This window comes from Lathamus discolor, chromosome 3 (genome assembly GCF_037157495.1).
Source record: "Lathamus discolor isolate bLatDis1 chromosome 3, bLatDis1.hap1, whole genome shotgun sequence".
NCBI classification, from domain to species: Eukaryota; Metazoa; Chordata; class Aves; order Psittaciformes; family Psittacidae; genus Lathamus; species Lathamus discolor.
The window spans coordinates 85,171,451-85,191,428 of NC_088886.1; the positions used below are offsets into that span (position 1 = coordinate 85,171,451).

Genomic DNA, 19,978 nt, shown 5'->3' on the forward strand with positions numbered 1-19,978 from the left:
TTTATAGATATACATATCTATACATATACACAGGTTCAAGTTTAGGCAACGTAAAACTACTGAAGGTTATTTTAAGCACTGTAATATGCTAATGGTACATTTATTTTAGAAAACATGTTTACATGTAGATGATGATTTGCATTGTTCATGTTTTATTCAATGCAATCTAGCATATAAGGTTAATGTATTCTATGTAGTCTCACAGTTTAACATCCTGATGCTCAGATTTAAGCATAATATTATTTTTGCATTCTAGTATGTAGCGTCACATTTATTTCCGCTTAAAGCTTTTCCTTTTCCTTAAATCTTCCTAGCCAGTACTTTATGACGTTTTATACTTTATAATAAGTAGGGGCATTCCATTTAAAATGTTGCAATGTGTATATATCAAGCTGGTACACCACAGTCACTTAGAACCAAGTGGAAATGATATGTATATATTTTTTTAGGTAGGAAGTTCTTTCATTTGAACTATTTTCTTATTCTACTTCTTAAAAAAGTGTCCTCCTTAACTTAGTAAGCATTTCATTTAAAAATTATAATAGTAAAAGTTCAGTAGTCATGTTTAATTTTGATTATATAAGGAATAAATTTAACTCAGTGTTTTTGAAATAAAAAATTAAATATTCCAACAATATTGAATTGTGGCACAGGTAAATAATTTTACTGTAGAATTGATTCGTCCATACAGTAAATGCAGCCCTATACACTGGAATAAATTATTATGTAATTAAAAAGCATCATGGTACATGAGTATAGCGAGATTCATTAAGGTTACTTGTCTTTACTTTGTCTTGTCCTAACATTTTTATTTTCTCAAATATTGTTTTGATGGTGTGGGATTTGCATGAATTAGTTTTACATAATTTAGTTAATGTTAATGATGATCAAAATTACATTCAGTATCCATTTAAAATATTGCATCCCTAAGATACTTACTCTTAATTTAATTTTACATTTTGTTGAGGTTTTTTGTTAAAACTGGTAAATTAACTTTCTTTTGTACATGTGGCTTTTAAACCCTGTATGTACAGAACTTCTTTTGCATAATCTAAGCAAATGAAATGAAAATTTTAAGGAAAACTTTTTGTCATAGCTTATTTCAAAGATGTGTCTATTATTCCAATGATGTATGTTTCAAAGCTTGTAACCTGTCCTGTATTGCTATGTTTGTGTTGGAAACAAGTTTTAAATGGGACTTGGAGCCTTTAATGTGGTACTTGTGCAAATATTTTTTGTAAAACTAGGGTTAGTAATGATCAGGATTTTAATAATCAGAATAATTGGTACCATAATAATCAGAACTTGCATTCCAATTTCAGATTCACACAGGAATGCTTTTTTTCTTTTGCTTAGTATGACTCCAGAAAATTCTTAATGGCTTTTTGCAACACGATTACACAAAACACAGCTCTGTGTTGATATCGCATTTCAGTTACTAAAAGGCAACTTTTACCCCACAGTGGATAATAAGGAAACTCTGAACTTCTGGTGTATCTGAAGGGGTTAGAAAATAGTGCTTCTATGGCTAAGAAATGTTGCTTCAGTACCTCAAGGAATGTTCCTTCATGTTTGAAAAGAGTGTCTGTGTTTCTACTTGGACAACAAGTATGAGCTGAAAGAGCCTAAAAAACAAAGGTTTAACAAAATCCAGTCACTGGGTGTTGAAACTAAACAAATTCAGTATAGAAATGAATGGTATGTAGTTAACTGGCAAAGTGAAGCACTGCAACAATTTACTGAAGGTAGATTTTCTATCCCTATCTACTTTAAAATCAAAGCTGGAGATTTTTGTTTCCCCCAAAGGAATATGGAAGTTCAAATAGTTTTGAAAAAGGCTGGTATTTTCAGAAGCCCTGCTTAGATGGTCATAGCAATACCTTTGGTCTTATAATGTGCAACTATGAATTTGACAATAAAAAGATTATAATAATTACAAAACTTACATCAAAAGTGAGTCCGTTCACTGTGTTTCCATGAGGATTTGCTTGCATTTGTGGAAATCGTCATTTTAATTCTGCCTGGGCTTGTTTGTTCTCAACAGGTCTCATGTACACTATATGAGGATTGAATGAAGGGAATCAAAGACTGTAGTAGGTTATTACTGATATTGCAGGCATTATTATTGCAAATATCAGCAGAAAGGCTTATTATCAAGGAATTGACTTACTAAGTCTTTCTCTTGAGTGCACTTATGTCTCTGCCGTCATAGCTTTGGCCTCAGGGAGCATATGATCCTATCAACAGCACACATATGCGCAGAGCATAGAGTTCAAATATTTAAAGGGACATCATCAACTTAAGAATGCTTGAGTGGAAAATCCTATACCTGCTGTTATTTAGAATTAAAAGTATTGGAGTGAAAAGTGTATATACATACCTCAAATTTTAGCTCCACTTTTTGTACACTGTACCATGTGAATAGTTTGTTTAATTTTGTTAATGCAAAAACTCCTCCGGTGCAGCATGTAGCAACAGTAAAGCTTAAGAGAAACAGGCAAAACCCAGCAAGGCTGGAGAGAATACAGGGTGAGACTCTTGTGTCTGCATAAGACCCATAGACATAACAGGGTGCAAACAGATCTGTGCTCCTCTACCCACATTCAGAACTGAAGAGGTCCAGCCCAGAAGTTGACAAGTGTCCCTTTAAAGTAGTGCACATAGTACGTAGTGGTATAGATGTTTAGTTGTTTCTTTATTTGTGTTTATACACATGTTAATATTTCAAAGGTTTTAAAATCAAGAAATAGTTCAATAGCAGTTGATGAGTGGACTTTTTACTGTTTTTATAATAATGGGGTTTTTTTAAATAATCTCAGTTTAAAAATAATTCAAGGTCAAATTTACCTAGCAGCCTTTCTTACTGTAGGCTTGCTTACTGAAATCTATAGAAGGATACAGCCACAATATATCAAATACACTATCCTTTCAAGGTGGAAAGTACTGTTTCTCAGGATGTACAACCACTTAATAAGCCTTAGTGTATAAAAACTTCACCCCTCTATTTTAGCAGCAGTTCTCCATCAATTTTAACAGTTAATATAATTTTTGTAAGGACTCCAACACACTGTCTATTCTTTTTTCTGGTCCAGCTGTTTCTATTCTTCACTTTACACTCTACCATATGATAAAACTCTTATTACATGCTGTCCAAGGTGACTGTATTGTAATGCCTATTTCTGCTGATCTTAAAATAATTGTCCTAATTACGGCAGCACTCTTTACAGAATTCAAACATCTTAGATGTTATAGTTGCTTTTTATCAAAAGCATGTGGACTTGTTTCATGGCTCGCTTCATTTAACACAGTGAACTAAATAAAGTAATCCTAATCAGTTGAAGAGAGAGAATGTAGTTTTGCATGAACATAGAAAAGTTTACTTGCACTGATGTTTTTATATGCCAGGTGCCAAGGTGTGGTCATCTGGTTACATGAAGCATGCTTTCTCTGAGAGTTTTACTTTGAAATAAGCTACAATATTAACTTTTTTAGTTAATATGTAACCTTCAATAGAGGCACCTAGTAGTATGTCTCAATTTTCTCAAATTATATTTGGAAATACTAATAACACAAAGTGATTACTGAATAATATAATGCTATGAAAATAGACTGTTTTGTATAAAACTATGTTTCTTAACCATTTTTGTTAAATTCATTTCTTAATAAGCCAAGAAACATTTGAATTCATTAGCTGAAATTTCCAATCTTTGGAGTTTGTATTAAGCATGTAGTTCCTTATTTTTATACCTAACGACATTATGACTTCACTGAACTTCTTAATAGTGAAATCATAATGTCATTAGTGCCTGTTTCAATTGCTGTTACTGTAACAATGAAGATACTTTGACTTTTGTACTAGATCAAACAGAAGGAAAAATGGATTATTTAATCATGTTACAGCATGGTACATCTTTCTAACTACAAGCGATAAAGACTAGGGAACAGTACATGAAAACTGAGTAGGATCTTTCTCAATTGGATGTGTTTACATTTATGTAGTGCTTTAAATCTTTAAACATGATGGAAGCAAAGAATTACGAGTGACAGAGCTTTACCTAATCTCAAAGCCTCTTTTTCTGAGTTACTGAAAATATGTACTAGTCATTAAAATCCTGTCATTTGAATTTGTAAGAACTTACATCTAGGCAAACAGTATAAAGCTACTAAAATAGAGGTGGAATACCATGGTGCCTGCTATTGAAAGTGTCACATTTCTGCCTTGTCATCCGTTGTGTTATACCGAAGTTCAGGAAAAAGTGAGCCTGATTTGTTCTCCTTTGTAGAGCCAGGCCGAGGCCCACTACAAAGGAAGTAAACATGCCAAGAAGGTCAAAGCACTAGAGGCAACGAAAAATAAACCCAAAGTTGGTTCTCCCAAGGACAGCGCAAAGGCTAACACAAGCTGCTCCACCACGCAAGTCACAGCCAACATCTCTGACAAATCAGGTCAATGGAAACTTTTTATTCTATACATTCTTTATTTTCTCCTTTTTTGGTGTTTACACAAGAAAATCTGGTTGCATGCTAGTGATCCATGACTTGTGCTTTCTAAACTGTTTATTGTGCTTTCTTGTACAGAATTGGTTGCTTTTGATATTATCAAAGTGCTCTTTCACATCTGTGAAGCACCTGGTGTCCCTGAATGCTAAAGCCTTTTTTTTTTTTTTTTTAACTCGTAAAATTTACTCTTATATAAAGTATGGATGTTGTTTATATGACAATATTAATGGATGGATGTGGGTGGAGGGGCAAGTCTGAGGTGTGTGTGTTTAGCTGAAGTATAAGAAACTTTTGTAAGAAATTGTTCCTTTCTGAGTAGGATAATATCGCTCAAACACACCTACAGAAATGTAGTGAAGCCTCATGGCATGGATATTTCCTGACTACAACAGCTCATTAGTGCTTCAACATCACTTCTTTTTCCTTATTTTTCCTCCATGTTAGTAATCTGAGGAATATCAGTAACACTAATTACAGTGGAGGGGCTTGAGTCTCTTTCTGCTCTGTTAGTGTTGTATTACTGAATGAAATAGGAGAATTGCCTGAACTTGCTGACACTGTGAAATCCTGCTCTTGTTATTCAGGAGAATGCATACTACTAACAGTGGGTTAACCAACTCTTGGTCTAATGGACTGCTTCTGATAAATTCTTTCCTGCCTTGGTAGCCATTTATTTTCCTCTTCACCGGAGCTGAGCTTGACTCAGATGCCATAAAGTGAATGACACAGGTTTCTGACACACCACAAAGAATGACTATTTGTCACCCTGCTCACTTCACAGCAGCACTAAAACTGTCTGGGACCTTAGCAACTTCAATAGGTCCCAAATTTTAGGTCGATTCACCTAGCAAATCACATTTTAGGTTTGAGACAGGTAACATGAATGAATCCAAGTAAAGTCTTTAGGTAAACAAGCCATGTTACATGTTACTCTGTGGAGGGGAGGCTCCTTGGAGCTTGTTACAACTCTACAGTGGATTGCAGATGGGATGTTTGGGAGGACCTGGAGCGGAAAATTCTCCATAAATGTAGGGGAATGCTGGTCACAGAGGTGGGAAGGGCTTGGAGATTGGGTTTTTTACCAGGGTGTGGACTTAAAACAAAACTATCATTTTGTTCAGCTATACTTCCACTTCCAGAGGCTATTGTTCATCTATTCTTTAACATATGTTTAGTTCTTTAAAATAATGCTTATTGCAGCTGCAGCAATCGCTGTGTTGCTTCTGGGAATCAGTGGAGGGTTGGGGTTTTTGGTGGGTTTTTTTTTTGCCTTGGAGCAGATTAACTGATACCATTTTTTCCTGAATATTTTAACACAGCTTCCATTCTCTGAGAAATAGGTTATTACTATATAGTGACTGTATAGGTGTATTTTATTTTTTCTTAAAAGATTTCTAATACTTAGAGTTTCAGTTCATGTGTGTTGTACTCTTGGCCATGTTTTTTTTTTCCTGATTTCCAGAAGAAATGAGACTTCTGTCTTATCATCTGTCCTTATCTCTGTTATTCCCTGGGCCTTTCTTCACAACTTTGACGATATTGCCTAGAGACAAAAAAAAAAAAAAATCGAGATGCAGAGGTTTTAATGAAGGTTCTGTAAGTTTGATGAAAGTTGGCACCTGGGTAGAAGAGATGCCTTAACTTATGGTCCATCCTGAAAGATCATGCAGTGTGAGCTCTGTTTTGCTTAGGTGGCTGACTAGCCAGGCACTATGTTTCATTTCAGGATGGGGATTTGAGAGTGTTTATGTGTAGTGTAGGTCTGAAAACATTCTATGAGAAGAATGTAAGGTAAGGACTAAATGGAATCAAGGAAGGGAATTAAATTTCACTACTTGCAGAGCTGTTGTTTAGCCATTGTACTTTGGTAGATTGCTAAGTTCTTGAGAAATGTTCATCAAGAAATAAGTCATTCCTGGTGTCTTTCCTTGGGTGTGGAAGAGGAGAATGAGAAGCTAAACAGAGAAGACAGTTTTCAGTTCTTGTGTTCCTTTACTTACTGTATTTTCACCGGTATTAGTGAAGAACGGGAAGGGAGTATTATAGTGAACTCATAAAATGAATTTACTATTCTCATACAAAAGTCTGCTATTAAAAGGAGACAACAGGCATGAATAGCAGCCTTTTTGATGTGCTGTCATTTTGAATGACATAATGATAAATGATCTGGAGCTCTCCAGACTGAACAGTTTCTGTATATTAAACTAAAATGTCAAGTTCAGTTTGCTACACAGCCATGTCTTCTGTAGGTCACATGCAGCACCCAAAACACCTATTTCTCAGAAGTCACTGTTGTAGTAGTAACACGAAAAATAATTTCACTGTTAGCTCAGCTTGTGTGATGAATCTATCAAAGGGAAAACCCAAATTCATCTAGTCCTTATTTTTCAAAACTTATGATGCAGTGATCTCTCTGCAGCTGTTCCTTTCAACTTGAGAAGTTGGCTACTGGTAGAGCTACAAATGTTAAATTAATCTTTAAGGTCTTTTGGGACGTTTCCTGAAGAATGTGGGCTCCTGCAGATAGAAGTGGCCACAGCCAAATGGTAAGGGGTGACTCTGGAACTCAGCCTTAGCATGAAGATGCCCAAATTGTGAGAGAATGGTCTTCCCTGTTGATGTTAATAATATATTATGACTCAGAAATTACTTCTGTAAATTGATCATCAGCAAACATGCGATGATAAAGCCATGGTACTCTACTGCGGTGTCTGTAAAGAAAGAGGCTAAGCACACACACACACACACACACACACTGCTTTCACAACTAGTTCTACTTTATTCACTCAAGCATGGTTAATATATAGCATACAGATACAGGTCTGAGCCATGAAGCCAAACAGCAGCTACATCATTCCCAGTGACTGCTTTCAGTCACTATAAATTCCATTCTATAAACAATCACTCCCCAGGCTGCTTCCCAGCCCAACTTTGCACCCAAACACTCCCTGGCTTACTCAATACCCAGGTGCACTATTAGCAGTTCTTCTTCCTCTTCAGTTATCCATATAGCAGGAACAGGACGGCTTGCAGTTCCCACACTGTACTGCTGAATTGGCTGCAACTTCAGGTAAGTGGATATCGATGGGTTGATGGTGGATTGCGCAAGTTGTGCACCCTAATGTGATTGGACTACTGTGTGATCTCATTTGCTAAGCACACCACTCTTCACCATTTAAAAAATACTTGTTTATTGGTACTTGTAAGTATCCCCATCCTATCCTGGTCACTGTTTCTGCAAACAAGAAGAAAATGTTAAAGATGATGTGTGACAAGGTGGTTGTTCCCCTGCCTCTTGTTGGATCATGTCTGCTTGTCCTAATGTGTATTTGTAGATTGGAGTTGTCCCTAGGGGACCCTTTCATAACCTGTCTCCCAGACAGTTTCTCTAACCACCTTGGAAAAGTCTAGTAATAGTTATAGAACAGTTTCATACCGTAGAAAAACACTGCTGTTACACTGTAAGATTTTTTGTAGCTGCTTTGAGATGTGGTTACAGAACAGCTGTGTTAACAGGGCTGGGAGCTGCTCTTTCATGTGAGGCGAAGATTCCTTTCCCTCCCTGTGGAAGCCCAGGATTTTTAAGATGGCTTCACACAGAAGTATACATATATTTATGGCATATATGTATGGCATTGCTTTAGAAAAGGGCATGGGTAGTAACCAGTACATAACACAGTTTAGAATATTTAGAGTGTGTTCTAAATATAGCTCTGAGAATGCAATAGATGGTGTCTGTGATCCCAGGTTAGCATAGCCTAGATGCTTACAGTGATGAGTCCTTTAGGAATGCATATGTTAATAACTGGATTGAAATGTCACTGTTTACTTATCAAGCAAAGAGGAATACTTTGATCATACTTCCAAATCAAAATAAATGGTTCAAAATGAAGCAGACAGATGATGTGGTATCACCTTCTTTGCATTTTGCTTTGATATAAAAATCAGGAAGTAGATGCAAGTGTTTTGAACTACTCTAAAGAGTCAAAACCAGGTTTCAGATTATAAAAGTAAGGGTGAGGTCTTTTTGTTTGGTTTTGGTTTTTTTTTTTTTTGTTTTTCATCTGCTTGTTTTCCTCTGTCTTTGATCCATTCAGAATATGCTCTATTTTCTCTGTGCTAGGGAAGTCTTTTTGTGAAATGATAGGTACAAACATTTCAAGCTCTGTCCTCATTCAAATAAGAGCAGAAGTCTCTGCTAGCCTGTACTTGGCAGGTACAAATAAACCCTTTGGATGCGCTATGAAAACTCCTTTTTGTTCAGCTGGTACAGGAATAGACAAAATTATGCACCTAACTAGGCCGATTGCTAGATCCTGTTTCAAATCTCGACCCCTCGTGCTAGTACTTTATTCAGTAGCTGTGTCTCAGGGCAGTTCACAGGGTCATGGTGATGACATTCCAGCACATGAGCAGTCATATGCTGATCTGCTGTGTATGGCAAGGACAGCAGGAAAGGGATGTGACTGCAAAGTTGTTTGCCAGCTTCTCGATCCTAAGCAGGCCCTGTAGGAGTTATTCCAGTCATTACAGCTGTATAACTAAAACCATATGGAGGTTGTTCTGAGAAACGTTGTCATACTGGAGTGCCTTACAGTGTCTGACACTAAATGGGCTAGCTCACATTTTGAAACAGCTCAGACATGTTGATGGACCTAATAAATGCCACTTGATGTCATGTAGACATATGGTGATTAGTTGGCACATTAGACAGGACTGCCAACTCCAAGTTTTATGAGACTTAGAAAAGTTGACCTGGAGGTCTTATCTGTGGATTTTAGTTCATTAAGGGCTTTCTGTGGTGCTTTGACAAAGAAACTGGTTTTTCCTTTTGCTCCTGAAGTAGAGTGCAGAGCACTGAATCACATTTACTCAGGAAGATTTCGATGGGTTGGATTTCTCCAGTGTCCCAATTACCAGTGCTGTTTATTCATCAGCTACTGATGAGGTGTCATGTCCCAAGGGAGGGCTCGGTTCGTATTTTGCAAGTCTGCCATCAGGACACTCCCTTAGTCATGTTGCTTTCATTGCTTATTTAAAAATCTTTCTGCCAATGCTTAAATTCTAAACTTTTCCATATGCATCTCTGTACTTAAATCCTAAAAAAATATACCAGTTCTCTTACAAAATCCTTTTTCACCTTAACATTTCTTTTCATTTATCACCTTATTTTCCACTAATTTTAAAGGAATGGCTTGTTTACTTAGCTTCAGCAAAACTTTTTTAGATAGTACTTCAGCAATAGCTTGGAGATAGAAACACGCAGCCTCCACTGCTGAACTGTGATTATATCTGTTTGAGGGAATTCTAGGGTATTTGTCATAAAGTTATCATTATAAGAACCTCGAAGGTTAGGGTTTTTTTAGGGCAGTTATTCTACCCAAGTGCTCTAGACCTCAAAATATGTTGTGAGAAAGTTGAATTTTGTGGATGGGGCAGGGAGAGAGAGAGAGGGTCTAGGACAGGAACACAATAAGGACGTGTATGGCTCTCTGTCCCTCAATGTCAATGAGCCATATTTAGAATTTCTCTCTTAACACCCCTCAGGGATGCTTGTCATTATGTCTAGTCTCCATCAAAAGCTACTGATGAGCCTCATCAGTCCTTTACATTTATGCTTACTTAAAGAATTCTGCTGAAGTTATGCTCTATAAAATAATCATGTATCTGTGTTTATGTGCATTCATATAGTGGCTGCTAAGCACAGGCATATATCTGTTAGATAAAGGCTTTAGTTTATGTTCAGCTAAGTAGTAAAGTCAATCGGATTTAGCCACCAAGGAGAATCATTTCAAGGGCTTTTTTTCTTTAAACCCTCTGAGGATGGTACGTTTGGTTTTCTTTGAATGTTTCACAGCCATCTGAAGATCACTGTATATTGCTGCCTGTTGAAGCTGTCCCCAAAACAGAGGCAAAGGCATGGTAAAGAATTTGCAGCTTGACCACAGAGTTTTTAGAGCTGATAATATAAAATAAAATGAATACTCATAAATTTATCACAGACACACTAATGAAAGTACCATGCATATATTTCTATGAACATTGTATTATCAGTATTGGTATGTAAAATACGCTGTCAGTGACACGCGTAATGCCTATATTGGATTTAGTAGTAAATAGCTTCCAGGCATTTCTGTGTGGGTTATTTCAGCAGCTGATTCAGGAAGTTGCTGTTTAGTTTATGCTCTTAGGATGAAAGGTTAGCCAAAAGGATAATTAGCAAATCAAAGTCTATTAACAGGAAATCATTATAATAGTTTAGATCTTTAAACACTTCCTTCCCTGTCACTCTTACTATTTATACTTTTCAAAAGTGGTTATTCAAGCCTCATCTTTGCCATGTGTGTTTTTTACAACCTGAAAGGAAGAGCAGTCATTCTCCACATCTTGGTGTTGATAAACTCCTGGGAGCTCTTGGAAGTCTTAAGTGGTTTCTTCAGCCTCTTCGTAATAATGTGAACTAGCACATATCAAATTCTGCACCTCTACTGAAAACTGATTATAGGTGCCATTAACTGAAAAATGAGCTCTTAGGCTGACACAATTACATTGATGAGCTGTTGCAGTTCTTGTTCAAGTTGAAAAAGGTCAATCTGTTCTTTCCCCAGTTATTATATCAATCAGAAAAATATGCAAGCAGGATTTTGTTTTGAAGAAATGGTAAGCTTTTTCTGCTGCAGTAACTTAAGCATAAGCTCTTCATCAAAAATACATTGTAAGATGAAGTAAGAGAATTTATCCGTCAGTCCTCTATCACTAAAACTATTACTTCTTCCAGTTTTAAAAACTGGAATTTCATTGCATATTTTTTCATTAGCATCCTTAAAATTTTATTAAGTTTTTCTTAATTTGCAAAAATGTAAAGACAGGCATTAGGCCAAGCATGACTGACTCTATTAATATTGCTGGACAGTGGGAGCAGAGCGGATACTTTCAGCTTCCATTTTTGGTTTGGGTTTGTTGGGTTTTTTTTAGCTACATGATTGTGGTCATTTGAAGAATACATTTATATAGATCGAGTCTTTAAACACATCTTTTATATTGTGAGATTAGGCATATATTTTTCATGCTTGTTCTGCTAATGATGTGCCTACAAATTATCCAAATTTTTCTTTTGGATGGGATGATGATGATGCTAACAGAGCAAGATGAATATGAAATAACTAGTAATACTAGCATATGTGTGTATATTTCCATAGAGGACATAATATCAGAGAGGTGTCACTACCAGAACTATTATGTATCACATCATTCTTTACTCATCATTGTCTTTACAGCATACTATTACAAGGGTTCTTGAGTCTGGTGGAATGAAACGGAGAAGGCAAGAAAGTGACAAAAAAGAAGTGGCTGACAGAAAGTGTTAAGACTGAGATACCAATGTCACTAATCTGTTTTCCAGTTTTCTGTTAGGAAGAAAAGTAACGAGAAGTATACTAAGAAGTGAGGGTTATATGATGAGATTTTGTAAAGATTGAAAATGGGAGAAATAAAATATCCCCTTCTGTCACCTGAAGATGATTATTTTTGATGACAAATGACAGTATTATTTGACTAAGAAAAAACTAATTCATGAACCAAGCCCCATGGGGTTTGCGGTTTTTTTAGATGACACAGGACTGAAATTAGCCTCTTAAATCCATTAGAATAGAAAACTCTCAAAATAAGACAGCCGCTGGTTTTGTTGGTTTTTTAACAAGTCTGGGAGGAATAGCTTTACCTGTACCTAATACTTTCAGTGTATTAAAGAAATATATTGCTCAAGAGGTAAGGCTATTCTTTTGATGCCAGACATTTAGTTTTCTCACATAATCACAGAATGCTGGCCATTAATCATACAGGCAGTAGCTGAATGGAGTTTTGTCTGTGTCCAGTTGTGCCAAAGTTAAAGGTTGTGTTGAGTCTGTAAATTTTTAGTTAAATATCGTCCTTTTCTGTCAGCCTTTAAGTGAATTTAATCTTCAAATGTAAAATGAGCCAGGCCCCGTGCTGTGTCTTCAGTACGCTTTGGTTTTGCACCTAAACAAGATAAATGTTCTATTGTTTAATCTTTTTTCTGGAAACATGTATTTAAAATTGGAGAAAACTGGCTGGCTGCTGGAGTTTTTTTTTTTCTGTATTTCTCATCAACTGAGAAATTAAGTAGAAGACCACTCAGAGTACAGGCTGGTCTAGAGGCACCTTCCACACAACCAGTAATGTGGCTTGATTGGTTTTGTTTTGTTTTTGTAGATATTACTTTTACTCGTAATTATCTTCGTTTTTGTAACAGAAATGCAAGCAGCATTTAGAACACAAAGAAAAATGCATGTTGCTAGGGGATGGCAGGCAGTTGTGAGACCAAGAAGTTGATGAGTTGATTTTGATACAGAACGTTCAGAGATCTTGAATCAAAAACAAAAGCGAAAATATCCACGGCTGGCATATCAGACATTTAAATAGGCCTTTTGAAAAAAATCTTCCTTTCTCATCTTTCCAGCCTTAGTTCTGCAGCTGCATTATTGACTTGGTATGAGAATTATACTACATTTCAAAGGATAAAAATTATACATACAAACAATAGGTTACCTATTATTTCATTGTTACATGTTTTCAAGGAGAGTGAAAATACTTTGGTGTCTGTTAGATAGTTCTATTTGAAACCCGATTTGTTTGTCAAATCTTGAAGGCATGACTTAAAACTCTCAGTTCTCAGGCAAACCTGCACAGAAGTCAGTGAGAATGCACAATTACTTATGTCATTTAACTTAAACGAAGATTAATGTTTCATAGTTAATTTCAATGGCAGTTCTGTCTGGGCAGGTACCAAGAAAGTAGTTCAAACATGGGCCTGAGAGAACATACTTGCATACAGATTATCAGTTCTTCTTGACTCATTTATTGAGACACCTATAAATTTTGTATTGGGTTCCAAAAGACTTTAGCAGCTGTGGGTAGGTTTTTTTTTCCCACGAATGGCGAGTGCAATGTGTTTCTAGTAATATATTTCAGATACACAGATGAAGGAGTAATGTTATTTTTATAATTGAGGAGATGAACCAAGACATTTTTAAGTGGAAGTGAGGGATGTCTGGGAAGAATACAGTATGTTTGTTGTAATCTTTGAATGTTATTTTTCTAAGCATTCCTATATTATTAAAATGTTAAAAAGACAGTGCAGTGCTACAGAAAGTTTGCATTCCAGGACCTCTACAATAAACGTGGTAGAGTCTATAATGAGAGTATAAAACATTTACAAAATAATAGGTCCCTGCTATCAAAAAAGATAAAGTTTATCCAGCAAAAACATACACTTTTAACCAGATCACAGAATTGTAGTATGGTTTGGGTTGGAAGGGACATTAAAGATAATTTAGTTCCAACCCCCTGCCATGTGTGGGGGAAGAAATTGTATTAATCTCTTTTAAAATGAGGAAAAGGGAAGTCCTATATAACCCGCATTCTCTAAAAAAGCAGAATTGAAGACAAGCAGGTGAAATGAAGGTGTAACAAAAGCTGCTTCAAGTTAGTTTACTCCAGACATAGTACATACACTCCTGCATTTTGGTTAACAGTGCACAACCTTCTGTGTTCCTCTTGGTTTTGCACAGAGAAATTGCATTGTGTTGAAATATTAATAAGAGATTTTTGAAATGGAAATGTCCTTTGTCAATATACAACAACTTTTGCACTGTTACTCTGATATATGCTGTTTATGTATGCACCAGCATATTTCAAACCACACCACACACACACCTTCAGTGGGTGCACCCAGTATTTCCTTGATCTTGGTCACTAAACCAGATCTAAACCAGAAGCTAGCCAACCAAAAATAATTCTCCAAGAATCCCCAGCTGTACAAAGAATTGACTAAAAGTTGTAGGTTATATAGTGGGATCATCCCAGACACCTCAGTAATTGAAGAAGCAGGCAGTCTCTGTTCAGAAAGGTGCACAAATAGGTGCAGAAATAGATCTGCAGGCCAAGATTTTACAGTTGAAAAACTGTGTGTGCCTCTAATATTTCCTAATTCTCATCAGTCTGCTTTCATAAAAATTAAACCCATCCAAAATTTCAAAACCAAACCTTTGTAACATTACACCTTAAATCTGATCAGTTGCAAATATTTTTGTACTCTAAAAAAAATAACAAGTTCCTTCATGAGAAAATTCCCTGGAGTCTTTAGTATACCAAATCAGAAATGAAATATCTAAGAAATTAAGTATCAACATCACAGTTGTACCATAGCCAAGCAAGCAATACTTCTGAAATGAAAATACACTTCAGCTCAGCCTGCTGGAGGGTAGTGATGCAGTTAATCAAATAATCAGTCTTGCTAAAGCGTTCGCTCAATATTGCAGAGCCATCCAGACATTTTCTGATGTAGCTTCAGTATCTTGAGAAAATATGTTGTAGCTTATTTCAGTGCTCATTTTTGTTTCAGATGAAAAGCTTTATATTTATAGCTTCCATTTGTTTCTCATCTTTGTATAGAAAAAAAAATTGGTTGTCTTTAGAATGTGTCAAGCAGATTTATTTCATGTAACAACCTTTCGTTATATAATACCTACCCATTTTTCAGACAGGCCTGAAGTACTATAAAGACATCTTACAAAAACTCAAGGTAATCAAAGGGTTAATAGATATGCTCTGCTGTCTGATTTGCGTGTAAATTTGCAGTGGAATTTTTCTAGAACAGAGCCCTACGGGTTTTTCAGCCTCATTTCTCAGTAGACTGCACAACTGGTGAGAAAGTAGGTATTTTGTTTGATAGCCATTAGAGTCTCATTATTCAGCAAATGTGGAGATAAAACAGAAAAGATTTTGAATTCCCTTATCAAAGTTAGCTAACTCTGTCTTAATGAGTGTCAAGAAATAAATAATGTAATGCTCTTTGTTGGGGTTTTTTGAGTGATTCTGAGATGCAGGACAGGGTGCTCTCAAATGCTGTAAAGGTTGTGACCGTTACTGACTTAATTGCTTGTCTGCTATTGCCTTTATGGCATATATTACTCGTCATGTTCATATTTTTCTTTATAAAATGGATAATTAATTGTTTAAGTGCATGCTTTATTCTTTTATAGCAATGTGACCCAGCAGAAGATAAGACATTTTGTGAAGAGCAGTGTTTTGAAACTTGTTTTTCTTACCAGAGCTGTTGTCTGCCTTTTTTTTCAGTAGCTTTTCTGCTAATATATTGAAGGAGGCCCTTCTTGTCCTTTTACTAATTTTGTCATAGATGATCTTCTCCTTCCATATCTTATTTCAGGGCAAAGGGTTGACATGGTTTCTTAACATCTCCCTTAATTACTTTCCATCAGGCTTGTAACCTCCTTGTGATCTCTCTACTTTCATGTTTTTGTTTTAAATGCTGCAAATTTTGTTACAAAATTTTGTAGTACAGCTACTGATTTTTCTCTCTACAAATTCTTCATATTCTTCACTTTCAAAGCTCTCTATAACTTTGTGTGTCTTTTGTAATGTACTTTGAAGATGCTGACTTGCTTCTATCACCCATCAGACACTGAAACCAGCTTCCGAGACAGCTTCTTAACTTTTCCTGGTCCTATTTGTAAAGAGCTCCCTGCAAACATCTGCCAAACTTACTTCTGTTATTATTACCTCTGAAAATATCTTTCTCTATAATGGATTGAAAAACAGAAAAAGGCTTTAGAGAAGTTTGGCTGCCACACCAGTGCCTGTGTTGGCAGCTGGTTGTTCTGTCTCTCTGATGATTTCGTATCTGTCTGCAGCTTTGATCTCTGCTCTTAAACTGGAAATCACTTGGTCAGGGGACCACCTTATTGTTCTGTGTGCGTAAAGCTTAGAACAGCTAGGTCAAACGATAGATTTTAGTCATATCAAGTAACTTGCCTCTCTTCAGCATTGTCAATGAGCATATTTTGTAAAGAAGTGTAGAAAGAAAAAACATCCTGGGAAATAAGTGTCACTTTTTAGTTTAATGTCATATGTACGAAGCATTTAACATGTTAAATTTTAACTGAGAATTTTGTTTTCTAACAAGCACATTTTTATTTTGTGCTTATTGATGCCAATTTAGCTACAATGATAAGCTTTTCAGCAAAATCTCTTGAAATAGATATAGCTATAATTAATGCAACTGATTTTACCTTTGCTACACAGTTTATATGATAGTCTGAAAATCTAATTGATTTTCTCTTCCCATTCTGCAGTCATTGCATGCTTCAAAGGTTGTTTAGTGCAGCCCAGTATGCATAGGCATATTTAGAGCTGTTGAAATTATAGGGAGAACCTGAAAATCATTTCACTTAGTACAGCTCTGCTGGTTTGGGAGATATGTTTGCTTTACCTCTAAGTCTCAATTACTCTCCAAAATCAACACTTCAAACTGATACCAGTTTCCTGTAACACAACAGTCATGGTTTAAACCGAGGCACACAGCTTGTTCACTCACTCCCCCCCCCACCCCCTTTCTCCCTCTTTCTTTCCTTTTCCCCCCGCCCCTCCCTGCTCTCTGAGGGATGGGGAGGAGACTCAAGAGAATGTAACTCCCAGGGGTTGAGATAAGAACAGCCCAGTAACTAAGGTATAACACAAATCACTGCTGCTACCACCAATGATAATAATGATAAGATAAAATAACAAGAGAGGAGAATACAATACCACCACTGAACGAGTTCGATGCCCCCCAAGGAGAGCCCGTGCCCTTCCGGGTAACTCCCAGTTACCTCCCTGGGCATGATGTGCTGTGGTATGGAATACCTCTTTGGCTAGTTTGGGTCAGGTGTCCTGTCTCTGCTTCCTCCCAGCCTCCTCTCGTCCCTGGCAGAGCATGAGACTCACAAAGTCCTTAGCCAGAATAAACATTACTTAGCAACAACTAAAACCAATCAGTGTTATCAGCTCTGTTCCCAGACTGAAAGTCAAAACACAGCGCTGCTACTGCTAAACCCAGGACAACAACTTATATGAATTCAAGGCCACCATTTGACAATCTTTGCATCACATTTCTAGTAACCTATAAATAAAACATAAACCCTTCCTTTCACTTTTGGTTTAGTTACTGTATGAGTGACGTAGACAGAAATTAATTGAAAGTATTCTGAGTCATCAGGCTGTTTGTGTTTTAAAGTGCCATTCTTCTAGTAGTGTTGTGGTATTGTAGCATACTACTGTAAATAAGGCTGATTGCACCAAAGGTTTTGAATCTAACCGTGCATCGGTTCTGCTCACTGGTTGTATATCCTTGATAACCATGCAGTGATTGAGTTACACAGTAAATTATTTTGTTGCTGTGTTTCTCCTAATGCAGATGGTTTATGCTGGAAATTGCATGGCTCTTTGCTTCAAGTCTTTAAAGATGAAAAAGAGCAGAAGTATTTACTATATTCTCACCTTTATGAAGGAGAATAATAAGTATCTAGACTGCTGAAAATAGTTTTTCTGTTATGCTCTTTTTTAACCTGGCAGTATGTTCTGTTGTGCAAGCAGGTTGAAGATTTATAAAAACAAATCTCTGTTTCTAGGATGGGAAATGAGCAAATATCTCAAAAAGAGCTTCAGTGTAGGGTTGTCTAGAGCAGCAGTGGACACTCTGCAGTGTCTGTGCTGCTCTTACGTGGTGAGTACTTTGTGTATGGCTGCTGTTCAGTGCCTGCAGCTGGGGGATGCAGTGAAGGACCTGGCACAAGGCAAGTTGTGAAGCTGAAGCCTGGCAATGCATGGTCATAAACATGGTCTCTTGCTAGTGGGAAGCTGCCATTATTGCAGCCAGTGCCACTCTAAAAGGCTGTCCCAGGTTCTTTGTCTGTGTGCTTCAGCACAAGTTGTAGCTAGTAGTCCCAGCTTCTGGTGGAGAAGAGAGACAGGCAGGTATAAAGCTATACTTTTTATCATATGCTGACACACTCAAAATATATATTTTAAGTGAAATATTATTTCTTCAGCTACCATCACAGCAAGAGCAGGTTTATTTGTTATACCTACAGGCAGACAATTTACCTGGCAGTTTTTTAAGGGTTTTTAGGATCATAGCAGAACTTTGTATCTAAAAGCTTTTATCGTATGTGTTGGAAAGGGTTCCTGCAAGTGTATCTTTACCTTGGATAATCTTTTAATTTCAACTGCTATTTGAACAAGCTGTTGTGAAACAGTTTATGCAAAGTTATGTCTTGTGTATCTTCACTGATAAAAACTGTGCAGATAGGCCTGTTGCGGGATGTAGTAGGAGTAGTATTGATACAGAAAGGAGTAGTATTGATACAGAAAACCTTTATCATTTGAATTTCTGGATTTCTACAGTAGTTTTGGAATTCTCCTTGTTTTTATTTTTGTTAGAATCTTGATTTTGAATTAAGGATCTGAACTTTAAGTTACTTTTCTATTGAAAATAGCATGTATATTTTCATTATGAACTCCAATTAGAACTTCTGCCTAACATGCACCAAAATCATTACTGTCACTGAAAAATAAAAGATGTTGTTTCCTAATTCTAGAAAGCAATACCTATAAGCACATTTTGCTATGGTAGGAGATCATTTTGCAGTATAACTTCATAATGTACAAATATGTATACGTTATAAAATTGTAAACACTTCATACAAATCACAAAGTAAACAAAGTGAACTCTCTTAAAGGTACCTTATAAACTGAACTGCTTAATGGAATGGTTAGGGGGATAAAAGAAAGCATTCTTTTTGCTTTCTGAACGGACTGAATTCATTGCCAGACTACGAACTGGGGCAGAACATTCACATTCAGTTGTTCACCAGGAGAAAAATAACTGGAAAGAAGAGATGCAGGTTGAGGTCAATGAGAGTGAGTTTTATGGTAATATTTTTGCCCCTTTTTGAGCTAGGGCAAACTGAATCCTGCTGAAGTAGGATTCCAGTATTAAAAGGTAGGTTCTATATTTTATGCTATAGTGAAGAGTCTGTAGAGAGCAACTGTAGTGAGAGTTGCATGACCCGTAAAGGTCATTAAATCACTTCAGCTGGTCCTACACTGGAAGCTAGAACCTGATGGATTTGGACCTGTCAGATGTTATCGTGTACTGTGTTCTGGCTTTGTTATGTACAGCTGAAATGAGGCAGTGCTAATTAGATAAATAAGTCTTGAATTTTAACATGGTGCTGACACAAACATAAGGCAAACAACCAGAAATACGTGAAAACAGCTTCAAAGCAGAATTGAAACAGTGTAAGTAGGCGACAAGATATTACTGAGCCCAAAGCAATACTTAATTAGCTTGCTTTATTTTTGGCCTTGGGCTCTATTTCAAAATAAATTCAGGCTTCAGTAAGAACCATTGATTTACTTCTCCAGAGTCTTGAGGAAAAGGGAGACTTAATTTAAAGACAGGAATTTAGCAGAGATGAAGTATGGCCTTTCTGTGTTGAAAAATAGCATAGCTGGATACAGTGCAACAGTGAAGGCTAGATTTTCAATGGACCTCTTGCACGTGAGCTACGATACGAGCATTTCAACCTGACCCTGACTAAGGTTGAATTACAATTAC

The 19,978-nt window shown here is 36.5% G+C and overlaps 1 protein-coding gene across 16 annotated transcripts in view; it reads left to right on the forward strand.

Moving 5' to 3' along the window:
• ZNF385B (zinc finger protein 385B) overlaps positions 1 to 19,978 on the forward strand; it is a 168,031-nt gene that overhangs the window by 138,313 nt on the left and 9,740 nt on the right. For all 16 annotated transcript variants that reach the window (XM_065670208.1, XM_065670209.1, XM_065670207.1 and 13 more), the window contains one exon: positions 4,284 to 4,446. In XM_065670208.1, the coding sequence (XP_065526280.1) occupies positions 4,284 to 4,446 (163 nt within the window). The remainder of the gene's footprint in view (positions 1 to 4,283; positions 4,447 to 19,978) is intronic.